Here is a 17,582-nt window from a genome sequence, read left to right on the forward strand (position 1 = left end):
CTACTTCAGTCGACAAAATTGCCTTAGTGTCGTATCACGTAATCTCTTCGCAACCTGCTAATACTACCGCCTCGTTAAGGTTGGCTTAGTTGGTCTGAGTAGGACCGTCAGTCTGCTTCTCCGCCTACCCATGGCTGGCTTAATCACTGATGGGTCACAATAAACTGCCGCACCTATTTCTAGGTTAACTGTTCGTGCGCTATCGCCCAGCGCGGTGCGGTATTTGTTAAGAGATGCGACTGAGCTTCTATCTGATGCAGTAAGACTACATTACCGAATGCATCGTTTTTTTTTTTTTTTTTTTTGTCTTGATGCTGCTCAATCACCTCAGTGAATTTTGGTGATACAGTATAGTCGTTCCAGTTGCTTAGCAACATTTTGTGCAGTTAATACTCCGTGCATGTGGTTTGATGCCTTAGATATTGACCTTAGACAGCTGAATGATTACTTGCTACAGATGCTGGGGTGGCCTCATACGACTGCCTTATCCCCTGCTACAGTTTTTGCCTTTCCCGTACTTATACCGCTGAATACTGAACGCCCCGATACTGAAGTAGTGTACCCGGCGCTGAGTCCGCCCTCTGTCGGCCAGGTCTGCAGCTGAGCTGTTACGTGGCGCTGAGTCCCCAGCACCCGCGGGTGCCGCCGCTCGTGGGCCTGAAACTGGCCACCAAACGGGGCGCCAGCAGCCCGCGCGCCGCCAGCTCATCGGCACTCAGGGTAAGTGACTATAACAAACTGTGGAGCTCAGGGTGTGTAGCTTCGGGGACTGTGGCTGTGAATTGTGGAGCTCAGGTTACGATTTGCATGGGCGCTGTCTGATTACTCATTACCTCTCATTATAGCTGACATTGTATCATACGTAATGAGCTTTTTTCTTATTGTCAGATGTTCTCCGAAATGTCTAGCTGGCCTAAAAATGGCAAGTAAGAAGAGTAACGAAAAGGTCCACGCAGCCCCACCTCAAGCTTTCTGTCTTTCTCCCAGTCCAGCCCCACGCTCACCGCGCCAGCCTCACATCCGCCGTTCTCTCACCTCAGGCGCTGGAGTGTGAGCTGAACGTCTCTGTACCGAGCCGTCTGGTCGGCGGCTCGAGGGCTGCCGTGCTGCCGGCCGTGCTGGCTACGGCGGCCACGGCGCTGGACGTGCTCCAGAGAACGGCCGACGGGGGCGGGGAGCCGACCCACCACCGACTGACGCTGCGGCCCCACCGGTGAGCGGGGGGGGGGGGGGGGTGGAGGGATGGAGGGACGGGAGACATCCGCGGGACGGCTGCAGCACTGAGTGATAGCCGGGGCATGGATGGAAGGTCGTCTGCCCATATATCTTTGTCTTTCGCTGAGAAACTGTAGACCACAATAGATAATGCTTTCCAATGTTCATTATGGGGCACAGACGCGATACAAGGTAATGTTGAGCCGATTATATAGCTGTCCGCGTACCATCTGCTTTGTGTTCCATCTCAGTCTGAGTCTGACCCAATCGACGTTCCATGTACTGCGTTGTTCTGTTATTATTCTGCGCACAGCGCCAGTTACATACACTCTACGCCCGCACCTGTCCGTTCGTGTGTATCTCCTTTTGATGAGGCAGTCCCGTTCGCCTCCTCGTGTCGTCCGCCGCCCACGCCATCCCAACCCCACGCTCCTCCACTTACCCAGAAACATCTGTCTGACCCAAGCATGTTCAGTTTTTATTTGGTTTGCTTTAGAGCTTGTGGGTATTAATACACCGTCGCTCCATAACTGATGGAAACTAAGCCGCTCCCTCCAGCTACCCTTGCCAGTTACCTGCCCACCGCGGCTTGTCTGCTCGGGATGGCTCGTTATTTGCCGCAATGTCAGAGCCGGAGGCGGGCCGGACAGCTTCCCGAAATGGTTAGCATTTATTTGTCGTTCGGACGACGGCTAATGCACTGTGCGCTGGTCGGAGCGGATGTATTTACATAGAGTGGCTTAGGCTCTGCTGCCATCCCGTTCTGAAAATCGGGATTAGGCAGCATTGCGGATCTGGCATTGGTGGTCGTCCGATGATGGATTATGTTCTGTCTCCTACAATATCCGCCTGGTGGTTGCCCGTAGTTAACCTCCGTGTCCCACAAGCTGTTGTCCGTCTCCCCGTAGGCTCGCTCCATCCCCGCTGATCGTTACTTGCCCCCAGGTATACCCAATATCCCTGACTGACGGGTGTTTGTCGCGTGTTTCAGCGGCCGGGACCGAGTGCCGCCACTGCGCTACGACCCAGCGCTGCACATGTTCACGCACGGGACCGGCTGAGACGCTGTGGCAGCTCAAGAGGCTTTCGAGCTGGGATGGGGGGGGGGAGGAGGTAATGCTGCCCGACCGCTCGGTGTTTGACGGTAATGGTGGACCGTCGCTCTCGCTAGCCGCCGCGCTGTTCGTAAACGACCGCGACATAGAGTGAGGAGGGTTTGACGGCGGTACGGGGGGGGGGGGGGAGGGCGGAGGGGAGAACTGGTGAGCCGGCAGGGATTGTACGGCTTCATAAGCGGTGCGGGGCGAGTGCGGTGGAGTGCAGAGCCGACCGACCGCCGCGATCCGGCTTGATGTGGCGTCCGTGCTGGCTAAATGGAGTTGGCAGTCCTGTTCGACCGTCCTTTGGCCAGCGATGGATGACGTAGTGTCTGAACTACCGGCTAGGAGAATCGCTTGCCGATTAAGCGGTAAAGCTACGTGTTTCTCTACTTTGTTTCATGCAACATTCGTTCAACAAACTTTCCTGTATAACTGACGGCTGCGTCATCCCTAGGAAGTTCAAACAGAATCATCTGAATACGCATTGGTGTGTATTGTTCGAGTTCAACCATTCACAGCATACAGTATACATGGGAATATATTGCGTTTTGCGTTTGATATATACGTCCGTGGCGGTGCGCGTGGGCGGTACATGTGGGACGGCCGGCGGGCGGCCCTGCTGGGACGGTACCACAGTGGAACCGCCCGGCACACAGACCGCCGCAGGCACTGGGGACGGCCGCGCGCCGGCCGATATACACTCACTACGGCGATACATGAAAGGGTGGCGGCCTCAGCGCAGCGCACGCCATTATAACTGGGGTGTGGCAAATGGGGCCGGTCGACGCACAAGACCAGCCGCCGCGCTGGGCACCACACGGGTGTAAGTGAACCCACTGCGTGGCCGCGGTGCAGCTCAGTGAGCGGCCCTCACATCCCCCACGGCCCGATTAACAGGGCGGTGATACAGGTGGTATACAGAGGCAATATACGCACACGCCGCTGTATATACGGGCGGCCCCTCCCAGACGGACCGCGCCCCGTCCACCACACGACACCATACTGACCACAAATGCATCCTCCGAAGGGACGCTCTGCTTACGCACAACCATATACATACACCTGAACACTTATTCACACGTTCAACAACTGGAAGCAACTGCTTGATCAGTATTGCACAGACACGTTGCGATTTGCAGGTAGCTGCCAAAATTCCCAGTACACCCGAAACTGCATCCACAAAACTCACAAGTCGCGACTCACGAAATCACTAAATAAACCACTCCAAGAATAAAACAATATTACTACGCATGCACTATCAAATAGGCATATCATTAACCCAAATATGGCTCATTTGCCTTCAATTAACCGAAGACATGTAAACCGACGCAAAAATCATCAACAAAACGACAGGCAGCAGAATTCACAGCGCCTTCATATCATTTTCACAAACAATACTGCCTCCAAACAACTACAAAGTCGCTCTCAAAACATGCACTGACCCGCACGCCCCTTTCAGTAATAATTCAGAGCCTCTCGGTTGGCCATTGGTAACACACGTGCCACACGGAAGCTGCGCCCATTACCCAAGGGAACGGCCCCGTAGCTGACCCGCCCGCCGCCGCCGACCCCGCTCGCGCCGGTAGCAGACTTGACGAGTCTCGGTGGCTCCGGTCCCGGGACGAGTCGGTCCGGCTGGCCTGTGGGACCACTTCGACCCCCTGGTCTATGGGGCCAGATGGTCCCAAAGACCAGTAGGTATTGGAGTCTGGAGACCACTCGACCAGCTGGTTGCCGCCGATCCGACGCTGGGGCCACTCAGGCTCGCTGGTCTGGAACCGTGGTCTGACTGGACCCGGGGTCTGGGAGCCGCTCAGACCAGACCAGCGGGTCTCTGGGTCCGGGGACGGCTCAGGCCAGCTGGTCTCGGGACCTCTCAGACCATCTGGTCTCCTCCGGTCCGATTGCGTCCGCCCGGTGAGCTGGTCTGCACCGAGTGACGGTCCACCTGGGGGCGCCGGGGATCAATCAGTTCAGGTCGTACTGGATGAGTAATTTATTATCTGAGAGCATGGTCAGAGCCGCCGACTCACCATTTTGATACTTGTGGATCGCCGATGTAGGTCTGATCAGATGGGCTGGCGAGAGACCTAAGCCCACAAATAACTTTCATTCCGACCATAGCGGCACCTGTTCGCCAGTCCACTAATGACCAAATGATGTTTCACTTACGAACGGCGGCGCCAGTGACGAGCTGGGCTCGGAGTTGAAGTCCTCCTCTGTGAGCGGGTCCTCCACGAGCAGCAGCTGGTCGCCACTGGGAGCGGCGCCGGGTGCCAGCAGGTGGCGGGCGCCGCCCCGCCGGTTAAAGTGGAACAGCCGCGCCAGCTGCGAGAACTTCTTCCGAGAGGCTGCAGTAGAGGAGGGGAGGGGTCGGTCAGTGTACGTGGAAACGCCGAGAATGGGCGGCACAGGGTCTGTGCCATAGGCATTATCTAATTAGTCAGCCCCCTGGGTAGATTCCTAGTCACCCTAACTAGTGCAGTCTCTGTGCAGCCATCTGTGTATAAGCCGGACGAGTTATAGTTGATGGAATATTGCATTAAAATTGTACGTCCACTGACCCCTTAGAATATTACTGTCATCCGCCGATTCCAATATCACTGTATCAATATGCCTCGAGAAGCCGTTATCTCTGTATCCCGCATCAATGGATGATAGCAGTGCCGCTTCCGTCTCTGCTTAGCCAGCCAATGCGGGCCGCGCCGCCCACAGACCGACCTTTTCCCATGTGTTTGAGCCGCTCCCTGAAGGCCTCGTCGTCGGGGTACTTGGTGAAGGGCGGCCCGTCCCCGCCGGCGGCCGGCCGACCCGGCTCGTCCAGCGATTCTGTCCGAGCGGAGGACACATAACACGGTCAGACAGCTGGGGGCAAATAGAAATGCTGCGGTGTGCACTATTATAGGATTAGGATCACCCTCAAACATTAACTTATAAAAAATCACAAATGGTCAAGTTGTGTCAACTGTGCCTACAGTAGTGTTTTCTTCGAGGTGCATAGTGTGACGTGACAATGCTCTGAAATATGTCATCTAACGCGGGTGATGGTGATGAATTGCGAAACAAAACAAGATAATCTAAGCACATTCATCCTATATCTTACCGTAGTCACGCCACTGGGGACCGTCTAAATGGGCGGTATCTGCGGAAAGAACCAAACAAACTTCAAACAAACGTAACAAAAAGAGGCTCCAAAAGACAGCACACCATGCAGGCAGTCAATATCGTATCTGCGGCCAGGAATCCACCCAGGGGCACCCCACAAGGGGCTCTGGCCAGTCGGTCCGAGCGCATGCATAGCAGGTGTGTCTTTGGGGCGCCAACATCAACATTGTGAACTCTGGCAACTACAAGGGAATGGCGCAGTAACGAACAGCCCATGTAACATGTGTCTTCTATTATCGCCTTCAACAACACGAGACAAAATCTAAAACACAACAAAATAAGACGAGCAACGTGAAGGGGATGACACATGAGCAATCTATCGAAACTATCGAAGTAGCTGGCTCGTGGGGAAGTGAGCAATTAAGGCATTCTCGTATTTGTACTGGGGCACACCAACGGCAAACCACACTCAATCACAGCCAGACTCGTTCCAACGACTGAACCACACACCCCGTCCCCAGTCCAGCCGGCCCCGACCACTAACAAAGCACACCCCAGCCTGACGCCGTCCCGACCACTGACCGACATCGAGCGCGTCCATGAACTCCCGGTTCCTGCGCAGCTCGTCCATGAACTCGTCATTCTGCAGCATGAGCGCCACCCGCTCGTCCTCGAGGTACTGGGCCAGTTCGGGGTCCGGCTGGGAGCCCAGAGCCGCCAGCTGACGGCGGTTCTCGGCCAGCCGCTCCTGCAGGCCGGCAGAGTTCAGCGGGCCGCCGCCAGGGGCGCCACCGGTCGGCGAGCGCTGCAACGAGGCGGGAGGGAGGGCAGGTGTGTGAGCAGTGAGCAGCAGGGCTGCGGAGTCGGAGTCGGAGTCGGAGTCGGAGTCGTTCGGAGTCGACAGTTGTGACCGGAGTCGGAGTCGGAGTCGGAGTCGATTTTAGAAACCCGAGCCGGAGTCGGAGTCGGAGTCACCGAAAATCTGTCGACTCCGCAGCCCTGCTAGGTCTGCGGAGTCGGAGTCGGGAGTTGGAGTCGGTCGGAGTCAACAATTCTGCCCGGAGTCGGAGTCGGAGTCGGAGCTGGTTTTTGAAAGCCGGAGTCGGAGTCGGAGTCGGAGTCGCCGAAAATCCATCGACTCCGCAGCCCTGGTGAGCAGGACAGCAACAGCAGACTGGGGTGGGGCGGGTCTTGGTACTGCTGCTGTGTATCAAAGCCATGGACAAAGGCCAAGTGACACGTGAGTGGCTCGAATTCCCCAAGAGATGCGCATGAACTAACAGATTTGACGGTGCGAGCAAGCCGGCTCAACTCGTGGACGATCCATGACCCAGTAAGGGCAGGTTGACCTCTTCCACTCGGATACACAGCCTTTTTGCGACTACCCAAGAGTGTCTTTGTTCCACTTCCCGGGTGTGTTAGTGGACGGATGTTAATGTCAGGTCGCACCCCTCACGTGGCAGCTGCCCAACGTGTGTCGCTCTGAAGCTCTCATGGAGCACTAATGCTGTAATGCTCTGCCGTCGGTGGGACTCCCAGTATTCTAGCATCAGCAGCCGGAAATAACACAACAATGGAAGATCCTATTCGAAATAATTATTGTAATTAATATCCTACTGTAGTGTGCATTACAACCCTGAGCGATATGACCAAAAGTAAGCTTATAACACCTATGTATACGGACGACTATCATCCGGCCCATAGTAGAACACCGGTTCACGGCGCATGTGCCCATCGGACACACCGAAAAATAACAAACTGGCCGACAGACCGGTCTGGCCTTGGACCAGTGACCAGTGAGGGGACGGGAGGGGGAGGGGAGAGGAGGACAGGGCGGGACCGGGGCGGCAGACAATGAACAATAGACAATACCGTGGGGCCCTGATGGTCCGACAGCGGGGCGAGACGGGCTGGGCAGCCCGCTGATTATTGCGGGGTAGTGAATATCACCGACTATTCAAACTTTAGAGACTCAGACGATGGTCTTCAGATAGAGACGGAAATAGTGTGAGAGTCATCGCCCCATTTATGATGCTATCCCCTAACCTAAGTAAACGAGAGGGACAGTGAGATTTACGACTTGTAATTGTTCATTGTTCACTCGGTAATGAACTAGTACCCACCATCCACCCTTGGATTTGATGCGCAGCCTCCAAGCCAGTTATGGTGAATTACGCTGAAACTGTTGTCCTGTACTGTCTCACCAGGGAGCGACCAGTGCAGTTATGGCTATCATACACCGCAAACAAATGGGAGTGTGCGCCTCGCTGCAGATACCTGTCCCACCTGATAACTCAAATATTGGAACAGCGCATCGCTAAACACGCCCAGGCCCACCCTAACACCACGGCGCACTAGGCAGTTCCACGGTGAAGAACTTAATGTAGAAAAACATTGCAAAGTATGTGCCGCGCATTGCAAGAATCAACATGCAATAACAGTGACATAACTTTGAAAGACTATCCACTGGTCAAAGTGACTCCCCTGTACCAACATCCTCGATCAGAGGACTACCTCGGTATCCAAATATCTTAACCGATCACCCTGCAAACCTCAGCTTTCGTCTCTACTAACCATATCTCCGTCATCTGCGCCCGTTCCTTCCGAAACCCGTCCGTCCCCGGGCACCAGGTGTCCCCTCTCGGCTTCAGCGGCCGCCATGGCCGCACAGTCCTCCTGCCAACGCCGCTGGCGACGCAGGAAGCGCCGCCGCGCGCGAGCATCGTACCAGCGCACATAGGCCTCCTTCAGCAGCGTCACGGGGCTCGGCAGGCAGCAGAGGAGGGACCACAGCCATGACAGCCACGAGGAGCCGCTCTCCGGCCGGCCGGAGGATGTGTGGGCGGGGGCGGGGGCGGGTGGAGACTCGTCACCGCCCAGGGGCTGCAGCAGTAGACGCTCCTGAATGAGCGGCTGTTGTTGGAGACACATGATGGCGGGCTGTCGCTGCTCACTCAGGTAAGTGGGTGGCACGGGTATAGCACAGAGCGTATGCCGCGCACTGGCGGCGTTGGGGTCAGCGACAGTGGTCCAGCAGCTCTCGAAGCTGGCAGTTTCACAGGACAATGCAATATGTACCACCCATCGTCAGGTTCCGCTCAGTTGGGTACTTGCAGCGGTCACTCGCAATCAGAAAACCAGGAGCACACCGTCGATCCCACAGCACTCTAAGACTGCCTCGCCCCGAGCAGTGTCCCGTTTCGAGGCACCGGTGAGGTTCACGGCGGCAAAGTGGGCACAGCTCACAGTTCCGTCCTCGGCTGCACGTCCACCCTTCTCAACACGACACACCATCAATCGCACCGCACCGTCGTACTGCGCCCGCCACGGCAGGTCCCACCGCACCGTCGTACTGCGCCCGCCGTCACGACAGGCCGCACCACACACAGAGCAGTGCGCCCTCCACTGAGCACTATCTTCCCACTGACCACTGGCCGGCCTCTATCGGGCAAGGAGCAGTGCTGCGATACAGGCCACACAGCGCTCAAACAAACACCGGGCCACCGCGGGCGCGCCGGGCAACGCACTGAAGTGGCGCCGGCCGCGTGGGCCGCTCGGTCCCCGGCGATTACAACACCGGGGTGCTCAGCGCGAGACCAGCGGCTATATCGCACACCGGGCGGCGCGGCGGGGAGTGCAGTGTTCCGGTCACATTGGGTGGGGGAGAAGAGCGACCTCAGCACCGTTATGTCGTTGACAGAGTAAAGTCAGCAGAGAACAGACGAGTGGATGAGTGGCGAGTGACGAGCAGACCCGTGGCCTTGAAGGTCGACCCTAGACCGAGGGGCCCACCAGATACAGTCTCGGACAGGGCGAGACGGTGGAAACAAATCGGACTTGTCCGTCTGACCTGAGTAGAATTTTAATGAATGGAAGTAGACGGTCACATACGAACTAAGCGAATGCTTTTTGTGGCGGGTATGATGGTGAACTTCACGCCTTAATTGTAGTAAAGGTGGTTTCGACATTTGCGGTGTTCATATTTACAACTATCGGTGAGTTCTTCATAATCCTTTTTTTCAATTTGACGATCAATATCCACTAAATAATATCCAAAAGCGACGCTGAGCTTCACCCACGTTAGGCTGCTTTAGAATACCTTTTTCATACGTGAATTTCAAATTTTAAGTTACGATTAGAATCCAGAGGCAACAGTACTAGAAACCATTGACTTTAAAGTGCAATCGATAAACTCTGTAATAAAGTGGAATCGGTATTAATAGCACCAAACAATGCACTTTCGTTGCGTATTACCTTTACGTTTTTGATCCGCAATAAAAATTGTCTAATAAAATATTCCCCATAAAATGGGACACCGTCTTTCAAAATGTGAAAAATGACGTCGAATAAGAATTAGGGCATAGTTCATCTAACGCCGCACGAATCTCGGCAGCACTATGGTCGTTGTGGCACTGATAAAAATTGAGTTGAGGGAAGGAGAGCGATCGTCGAGTTGCACAAATTGATATCTGAGAGACCGAGTCTTCATTGGAAGTTACAAGTAAAGGGAAGAATTCAGTGTCGATATCTCTCCCCCTTCCCCCCACACTGACCTCATCTGGGCTACAAAGTGATGACTATCACTGACGGCATACCAGCTGTGTTAGAACCAAACAACGAACGCCGGGGCAGGTCAAACCGGGCTTACAACACCAGTCTGCGAATACTTGGCACCCAGCGTTATCTCAGCAGGGTTAATGAGGCGGTTTTATGCAGAGTAATTTCCCTGCACAAACCAGAACACTATTACCCACACCCCGATTACGGAGAGGACGGCCGACCAGCCCCCGTTAGGTATGATGTAAGCGGTAATTGCTGTAAAAGCCCGGTCTCAGAAACCAAGTGATGATGGTGAACTGGTGGTGCAGTACAACGGGTCACCAGTGAGACGGTGTCAACCGAAACTGGTCTACGATGTCGCAGCCCAGTAACACCACGAACACATCGTCCATCTGAAGTGAGTCATTTCCATAGCTTCTTATCGAATGACTGCAGCCAACTACTGGCGTATAATAAGTCGTTCGTAGTTTCAGTTCAAAAGAACCAGCTGGATAAAGTTGAACCCTGCACGATTTGCTTGTGCACAGTTCCCGAGGTTTCTACTATCGATGTTTGCCAAATGGTGCCAAGTTGGCATCAGATTCAAGCTATCATTTGGCATAAAAAATTATCGTTGCACAATACACATCAATCGACTGCATTGGTGAGATTGATGCATCACCACCATCACAACAGGGCAGGTGATTTGTCCATATCAATAGGGCCATCGGACAATCGCTGTTGCTCGCATATTCTGATAATGATGCATGCGTTCAAAGCATGATGTAGAGTCAATAAAGGTAGAAACTTCCATTTGTACAAGTAACATTCGACATAAAAAGACTCAGAAAACGAATTTGAGTATTTTGAATGACTGATTCAAAACCGAAAGTCAAATACATAACCTCAGGCGGAAGTCGGAGACTCAACGTTGAGAAAACAGTATTGAAAATGAACGTCAATTTTTTTGCAAGTCCTGGTACTCTTCAAACACGACATGAAATAAAATGTGACGCAAATTGCGAGCGCTGTGGGAGTACTTTGATGCGTGTTTCTTTGCTGCGACCCGGTGAATGCCGCAGGACGCCGGCCACTCGCCGTGTGTATCGGTACATACATAGAGGCAGGTAGTGTACTCACCACAGCGGCAGGCGGCTCCACCCGCAGAAAGTCGTCTGGCAGCGGCAGCAGCAGCGGCGGCCGCCACCGGCGCGAGGCTGATGGGCCCGGGGACGGTCTGTCCGTACACAGAGTAACGGTCATACACCATCCAGACACAATGAGAGACACTAGCGATAGCGCCGGACACTCGGCACATCGCGATATTCAAACCTTTTCCAGATATTACCAGACTCCCCACGCTGGAAAGCTAGCACTGACTGAGCTATCTTATAAATTCTTATTTATTCAAATAATATCTTCTTTTAAATCTTATTTTACAATGTGACTATCTCATTATGTTTAAACACTTTTATGAATCACACTGAAAGTAAAATACAGCGCAGTTCCTTTCCAAAACTGCCGCCACTACACCGGCGATGAGAGTGGTGCCCTACCTAGGTGCGGCGCCATCCGTCGCGTCGGCCGTAGACATGCTGATCAGCTGATCGACGGTCACATCCACCAGACCGTCGTTGGACCGCAGAACGGCCTGCGAATAGCGCGAGGTGGAAGGGGGAGAAGCGATGACAAAAACTCTTTGGAACTGGTCAATCTCTAGCAGATTTACATTGTCTGATCGGACTTTATTTGTCAACTGGTGCTTAGTTGGCAAACATTTGCCCTGATAGCGCAGGTTAAGACGTCATCCTGCGGGTCTGGAGGTTCCGGGTTTGATTTCCGGTGTCGTCCGCCCCGCGGGCATCGTCCCCTGCTGCATCACCAGGAGTGGGGTGGGCTTCCACACCAGCCATAGCCCAGAGGAGAGGGGGAGGGCTGCGGAGGAGGAGCAGGAGCCCGCATGCTCCCGCGCCCGAGGCCGGCTCTGGGGTTTCACACCAACACTCCGGGAAATCTTCCAGGAGCCGGAAACCAAGATCACGGAGTTTCTCCGAGGAGTGGGGCGCGCCGACTCCCCCCCCCCCCGTCGACGTGCTCCCGCGGCGGGCCCCCTAGGGGCCCACGCGTGGCATGCAAGAAGAGAGAGAGAGGAGGAGCAGGAGCCCTCCCATAAATGGTACAAGCTAGCTCAATGGAGGGAAGGCTGAAAAATTGCTTATCTACTCAGACGATGAACATTCATGTTCTTGCAGTCAAGTAGGTGGGTAGGTGTAAATAAGCACAGTGGCACGAATCGTCAAAATGGAAACACTAAAAGATCCAAGTGACATCCAGGCACAGTAGGCCCTGGAGGAGCAGCATATCAGAATGGGAGTGCATCATCAATTGTCATCACAAACCTCAATAACATCAGCATCCATTCCAGGGAACATACTCTTGAAATCTTGCATAGCATTCTGGAAGTTCAGTTGCCCTTTGCTTTTGGGAGTTGTCTTGTTGCTTGACCCAGTTGGTTCCATTATATTATTATTAGTAATCAACACAGCTTGAATGTTTGTTCACAGCACAGCACAATGTCACAGAATAATACAGATGACTGATGAGATTCAATGAGATTCAATACACCTAGAACAAAAGCAATTGTCAGCTCTCAAGCCATAATGGGATTTTTTTACAGAAAAATTAAGCCAAATGAAATACCAGCAGTCAGCAGGTGGCCAAAATAAATAAGCAGGTACATTATTAGGAAAAATTATGCTTGGCTTTTAACAAAATTATAGTAGGGGAGAGTGGGGAAAGATGCCCAGGGTTTTGCAATGTCATATATTATTCGAAAATGACAATCGGAAACCAAAAACTTGGAGTTTCAACGGAAGCCGACATCATTTTTCTAAAAAAAATATCACACTTTCGTGCCTGAAATATGATAACTTTTTTGCTATTAGGCATTTTCCTGAAGAAGTGAAAGGGGGCATCTTACCCCAGAGGGTGGGAAAGACGCCCCCTGGCGTTGGGGAAGATGCCCCCTGCACTTTAAGTGACATAAATGGGCACGTGAATTGCCTGAAGGAATCAGTAGTCCCTTCGAGCCCGCGGTAGACACTAAACGCTATCATAAGGGCCCTAAAAAGTCGTCGTGAGGGGCTTCAGAGGTCATTGTGAGGGCCATCATGTCCAGCGCGGCTAAACGAGCCTCCGTGGTGGCGTTCGGAGACCGTTGTGGGGCCCTTATAGGTCTTCATGATGCTTGAGGGCCCTCAAGCCCATCGTGGGGACCTCAGATGCTAGCGCGGCCCGTGGAGCCAGCGTGGGAGCCCTCAAAGGATGTCGTGAGGGGCCTTGGAGTCAATAATGGGGCTCACAGAGGCCGTCATGAGGGCTCTCAGAGTCAGATGCCGCCCAAAAAGTCGTTGTGTGGGCCGAGAGACCGGCATGGGGAGCACCCGACCGTATTGGACTCCCAATAGTCCCAGATCGGCTTTTGTCTCTCATCACATTCACAAGTATGTAATAAATGATTCGACGGGTTGCTTGAAGGACAGCGTACGGAAATAGAGAGAGTCTTTCCCCATCAGGGCAGGGGGCATCTTTCCCCAAGGTACCGAATTAACATTAAATCAATACAATTTGTTAGCCATAAAACAACAACCTGAAACAAACTGGTTGGGACACAGTACACGCATGTTAGTGTATCTCGACCATAGCAAGGGAGATAAAAATAATCTACCTTCTTGGATATTTACAATCTTTTGACACCAAAATATTTTTTAAAAGCAGCAAATAAAAAACATGCAATCACCAGCCAACCGTTGCTCAACTGAGCCTCGCAAATTTTTGTGCAGTTAACAAGACAGGCTTCCGCTTTACGCTAAGAACATTAATTTTCATGTTAGATTATTTGTTTCGCCGCTAGAGGGGGTGGGGCGTCATTCCTACCCTGGGCATCTTACCCCACAACTCTCCCCTACAGTTAAATTCAATACAAACAGGTCTCTTGAAATGTAACCATCATCCACAATTTCTGCACATTATCTTAAATTCACAGAGCATCAGGCACCTAACTTGGACATGAGTTTAATGGTAGGTACATTAAGAAGAACTGATCTAAGGGCTGAACAGGAGCATGAGCCAACTAGCCAGTAATTATTTCAGAAGTGATCATAATCAATGGGAGCAATATGCACTGAACTCTGGGCTTCATATTTTTCTCATCACTCAGAGCTTCTCACTTCTTACCTGGTTATCTTACCTGGTACACTTAGATCAGTACTCAGTAGTTACTGTGGAATAAAAATAGTATTTCGACAAATCTTTGTTGTGGACAAATATTTGTCCATTCTATCTTTTAAAATACCTGCATAGGGTACCTGCGTAAGGTAACAATGTGTTAACCCGGCAGGCGGTGGGCCTCCCGGCCACCTTCCGCGCGGTGAAGGGGGGGGGGGCATTTTTTGCCCCCCCCCGTATCTCCGACACTTGGACGGATCCGGAAAATTCAAACGGCGTTCGATAGCCCTGTCAAATTTGTCACGGGGAAACCAAATTTAATTGACCTCGGGGTCACCGATGACGTCACAGGTCAGGTCAAAGATAAAATGTTTCACCGTTCACGGGTCTTCTAGAGAAAGAGCTATAACACCGAGTAAAACGAATTTTGTCGAAAATCAGCGATAGGGCGTCAGTTTTCTAGTACATATGTTGCTATTAGAGGTCACTAGTCATACCAGGTCAGGTCACAGGTCAGGTCACCAAGGGTCACCACATGAACCCAACTTTACTAAGGTTGTGCGCAGTGCGATGCATGTTTCATGGCCAATTTTTTATTTCCAACTCAATGGTGTTGGTTATAAGACCATCAGGTACGGTTTAGGTCACTTTCTGGTGGAGGTCAGGTCAAGGTCAGGTCAAAAAGGTCAAATTTCAAAGTTGATAGTTTTGCATAAAATGGGTATTGATTCGATGCAGCTCGTCACGGGGAGTCTAATGGTGGTCTTTGTTTTGCGCTACGAGCTCTGGAATGGCTAAAAATTGAGCTTGAAAATTTGACGTCATTAATTTTGAACAGTTTTTTCGCTATAACTTAGCCAAAAAAAGAGGTATCGATCTCAAATTTGGTATGTAGATAGAAGGCGGTAGGAACTATCACATATATTCCGTTTTTTTTCGAAATTTAAAAAACTTTTTTGGATTTTTCAACTATTATATTTATAAAATCTATTTTATTTTTTATTTTTGGGGGTCAAAATCCAAAAAATTCACAAATTCGAGATAGTAGTTGTGTAGCCCTTTTAATTCTACACCTTTTATGTCTTTAACATTTTTCTGTATCACTTAAGCTGTAGGCCTGACAGCTCTTCCCGCGAAACCTTTTTTTGGGTCGAAAATGGCAGAAATGACGTCACTCTGACGTCATTAGCGGCCAACCTATCATAGCCTTTGGAAAAAATGTTGGTCACAATGTGCAATAGCTATTCACGGGAGGGTACTGAAAGTTTGGTGACGATCGGCGCAGCGGTTCTGGAGATACGTCAGAAAAACAAAAAGGGGGGGGGCAAAAAATGCCCCCCCCCCACCACCTGGAAGGTTCAGCTGGGGTAGTTTAAAATATGTTTGTCATGATTATTGATTATTTCATTGATTCTAGTTGAAAGGTCATATGCAGATTGCAGATTTGTCCAGACAGATTGCAGATTTGTCCAGACAGATTGCAGATTTGTCCAGACAAAGACTTAGGTACCTAGGCGTGGAATCAATCAAAATAGCTTGTGCAACCTAAGCTGAAAATCACACATTTTTGGTTATCCTTTCCATCTTGACTGAGCATTCACACAACTGTTGTGAGTGCAAAGAGCTTGATGAGACAGCAAATTCCCAGGCAAAAATGGCAACAGCCTAATTGTTCCAAGCAATTCAGCTAAGAGATGATGCATAATCTATATAAAATTAAATATATCTCAATAGGGTCAATGAAGTTGCAAATTAATAAGCTAACAACTTAGTTGAGCACTTAAACATCCTCCCAAAGTCAAACTAAAAGCAGCAAATGAATCAGAATCGGTAAAATTACAGAGAGAGTCCAATTCACTTTCCACTTTCCAGACAAAAATTTTCCACATTCTTGCACTCTTTGACATCCTGAATCTAGCTGAAGCCTGATGCATGACCGCTTAACCTAAAAATATTTGACTTACCATTGCCTGTAAACTCTCCTAAGGCATTGCATTCGGCACTGCACCGGTTCACCACAAATATTTTTATGACGTCACTTTCATAGTGAAATTGAATAGCATCTGTATGTAATGTGATTTTTCACTCAACCTAGAAATTTATCCTTTCAATGCTGGTGATGGCGGCAGGAGCAGTGTTGGGGGGGTTGGGGGTCTGTTGGTGATGGTAAACATTACAAGTGTGTAATGCACTTGGTTGCACCATGAACAATTATCAGATATGAGCTCAGGAGGTCAAAATGTATCATGTGGTATGACTTTTATAGTGACATTCCTGATCAGACTCTTTCTGTAATAATACCAATAAATCTGACAAGTTGGCCTGCTGAACAAATGGCTTTCTGCAATCTGCAACATCACCATTTCGGAAGTTTCAATAATGTTACTGGACTGTCCATGGATTAAATATATCCCAACACCACCAGCCAGAGAAAATAATAAAAATGCACATCTCTGACCTCACTTGAAGCTTGCCAAAAGCTTGCTTGAAAATTGAAAACTTTGAATCCACAACAAGGTATCCTTAAATCCAATTAGACAAAAATGTTCAGTCCCGCCGGATGTAGCGGTAGCAAATAGCGGAACAACAACAAGAAATGATAGCTTTCGATGCAAATTAGCTGATTTCATCGTTAAACACTTGGTTAAGAGAGAAACAAAGCACATAGTTAAATAATTTCCAGCTAAAATAGCTTGTACAATGTGACCGAAAAACTGTATGAATGTAATAAATGTCCACTGTTTTCTGTCAACAAACTACAAAAGTGTCATCGTCGAACACAAGATTTTGCCGCAAAAGAGGCTGCTGCGCTAACTTTTGTGTTTCCATATATCCAGGGCTGTACAAAGTTGTTGCAAAGTTGTAAAGTAATAGCCGCATTTTGCATCTGATCTTTGTTGTGGACGGGCATTCGTTTATATTTTTTAGGCTACTTATTACTGCTTTATTTCTGACCTGTAACCAAGTAGCAAGAAGTTGTATGACCCAAGGTATATAAAAACACTGGTATGACCATGCAGCTTTGCACGGATCGTCAACGTCATCAGTTGAAGGTATGTGACTACCAAGATTACTTTACTACTCGTGACTACGGCTGACTTCAAGGCTGAAGCGACGTCATCGCCCCAATGCCCTATATAGTATATACTACTGGACCCTATAGACTATAGACCAGGAGCATGAACTCGTACCATAAATGAAGTAAAGTAATCCGTGATTCGACCGATCCGTTCTAATCGGCCGGAAAATTATGTGCCGCATACCACGGTCGGTACTACCTATATTGGTTTGGATCCCGTATTCGCGTCGCTCGAGTTGATCTCAGTCTCATGGTCGGGGTCCGCCGGCTCGGCAATCGCAATCGCTCAACTCCACGACTGATTTGTACCCAGGAGC

At 50.7% G+C, this 17,582-nt stretch overlaps 2 protein-coding genes across 8 annotated transcripts in view; one reads left to right on the forward strand and one right to left on the reverse strand.

The window, feature by feature from the left end:
- Positions 1-2,861, forward strand: part of LOC122379935 (THO complex subunit 5 homolog) — a 22,151-nt gene extending 19,290 nt beyond the window's left edge. Inside the window, exons 13-15 of the mRNA XM_043362602.1 lie at positions 593-720; positions 1,041-1,213; positions 2,207-2,861. Of these exons, the coding sequence (XP_043218537.1) occupies positions 593-720; positions 1,041-1,213; positions 2,207-2,276 (371 nt within the window). The 3' untranslated portion in view covers positions 2,277-2,861. The remainder of the gene's footprint in view (positions 1-592; positions 721-1,040; positions 1,214-2,206) is intronic.
- LOC122379936 (CUE domain-containing protein 1-like) lies at positions 2,788-16,872 on the reverse strand. Of its 7 annotated transcripts, none has more exons than XM_043362607.1 (9): positions 16,645-16,872; positions 12,359-12,584; positions 11,516-11,610; positions 11,100-11,196; positions 6,003-6,225; positions 5,419-5,457; positions 5,037-5,144; positions 4,488-4,666; positions 2,788-4,263 (listed from the first exon to the last, which is right to left on the reverse strand). In XM_043362607.1, exons 2-9 carry the CDS (start codon positions 12,476-12,478, stop codon positions 4,192-4,194), a joined length of 933 nt encoding a protein of 310 aa, XP_043218542.1. In that variant the 5' UTR covers positions 12,479-12,584; positions 16,645-16,872; the 3' UTR covers positions 2,788-4,191. The 7 variants fall into 7 exon arrangements, with proteins under 7 accessions (XP_043218542.1, XP_043218543.1, XP_043218540.1 ...); XM_043362608.1 differs by lacking the exon at positions 16,645-16,872 and adding an exon at positions 16,151-16,340; XM_043362605.1 differs by lacking the exon at positions 16,645-16,872 and adding an exon at positions 14,196-14,368.
- Between the last annotated feature and the right edge of the window lie 710 nt (positions 16,873-17,582).

The sequence above is a fragment of the Amphibalanus amphitrite genome, unplaced genomic scaffold, assembly GCF_019059575.1.
Source record: "Amphibalanus amphitrite isolate SeventyFive unplaced genomic scaffold, NRLGWU_Aamphi_draft 000087F_arrow, whole genome shotgun sequence".
Classification (NCBI taxonomy): domain Eukaryota; kingdom Metazoa; phylum Arthropoda; class Thecostraca; order Balanomorpha; family Balanidae; genus Amphibalanus; species Amphibalanus amphitrite.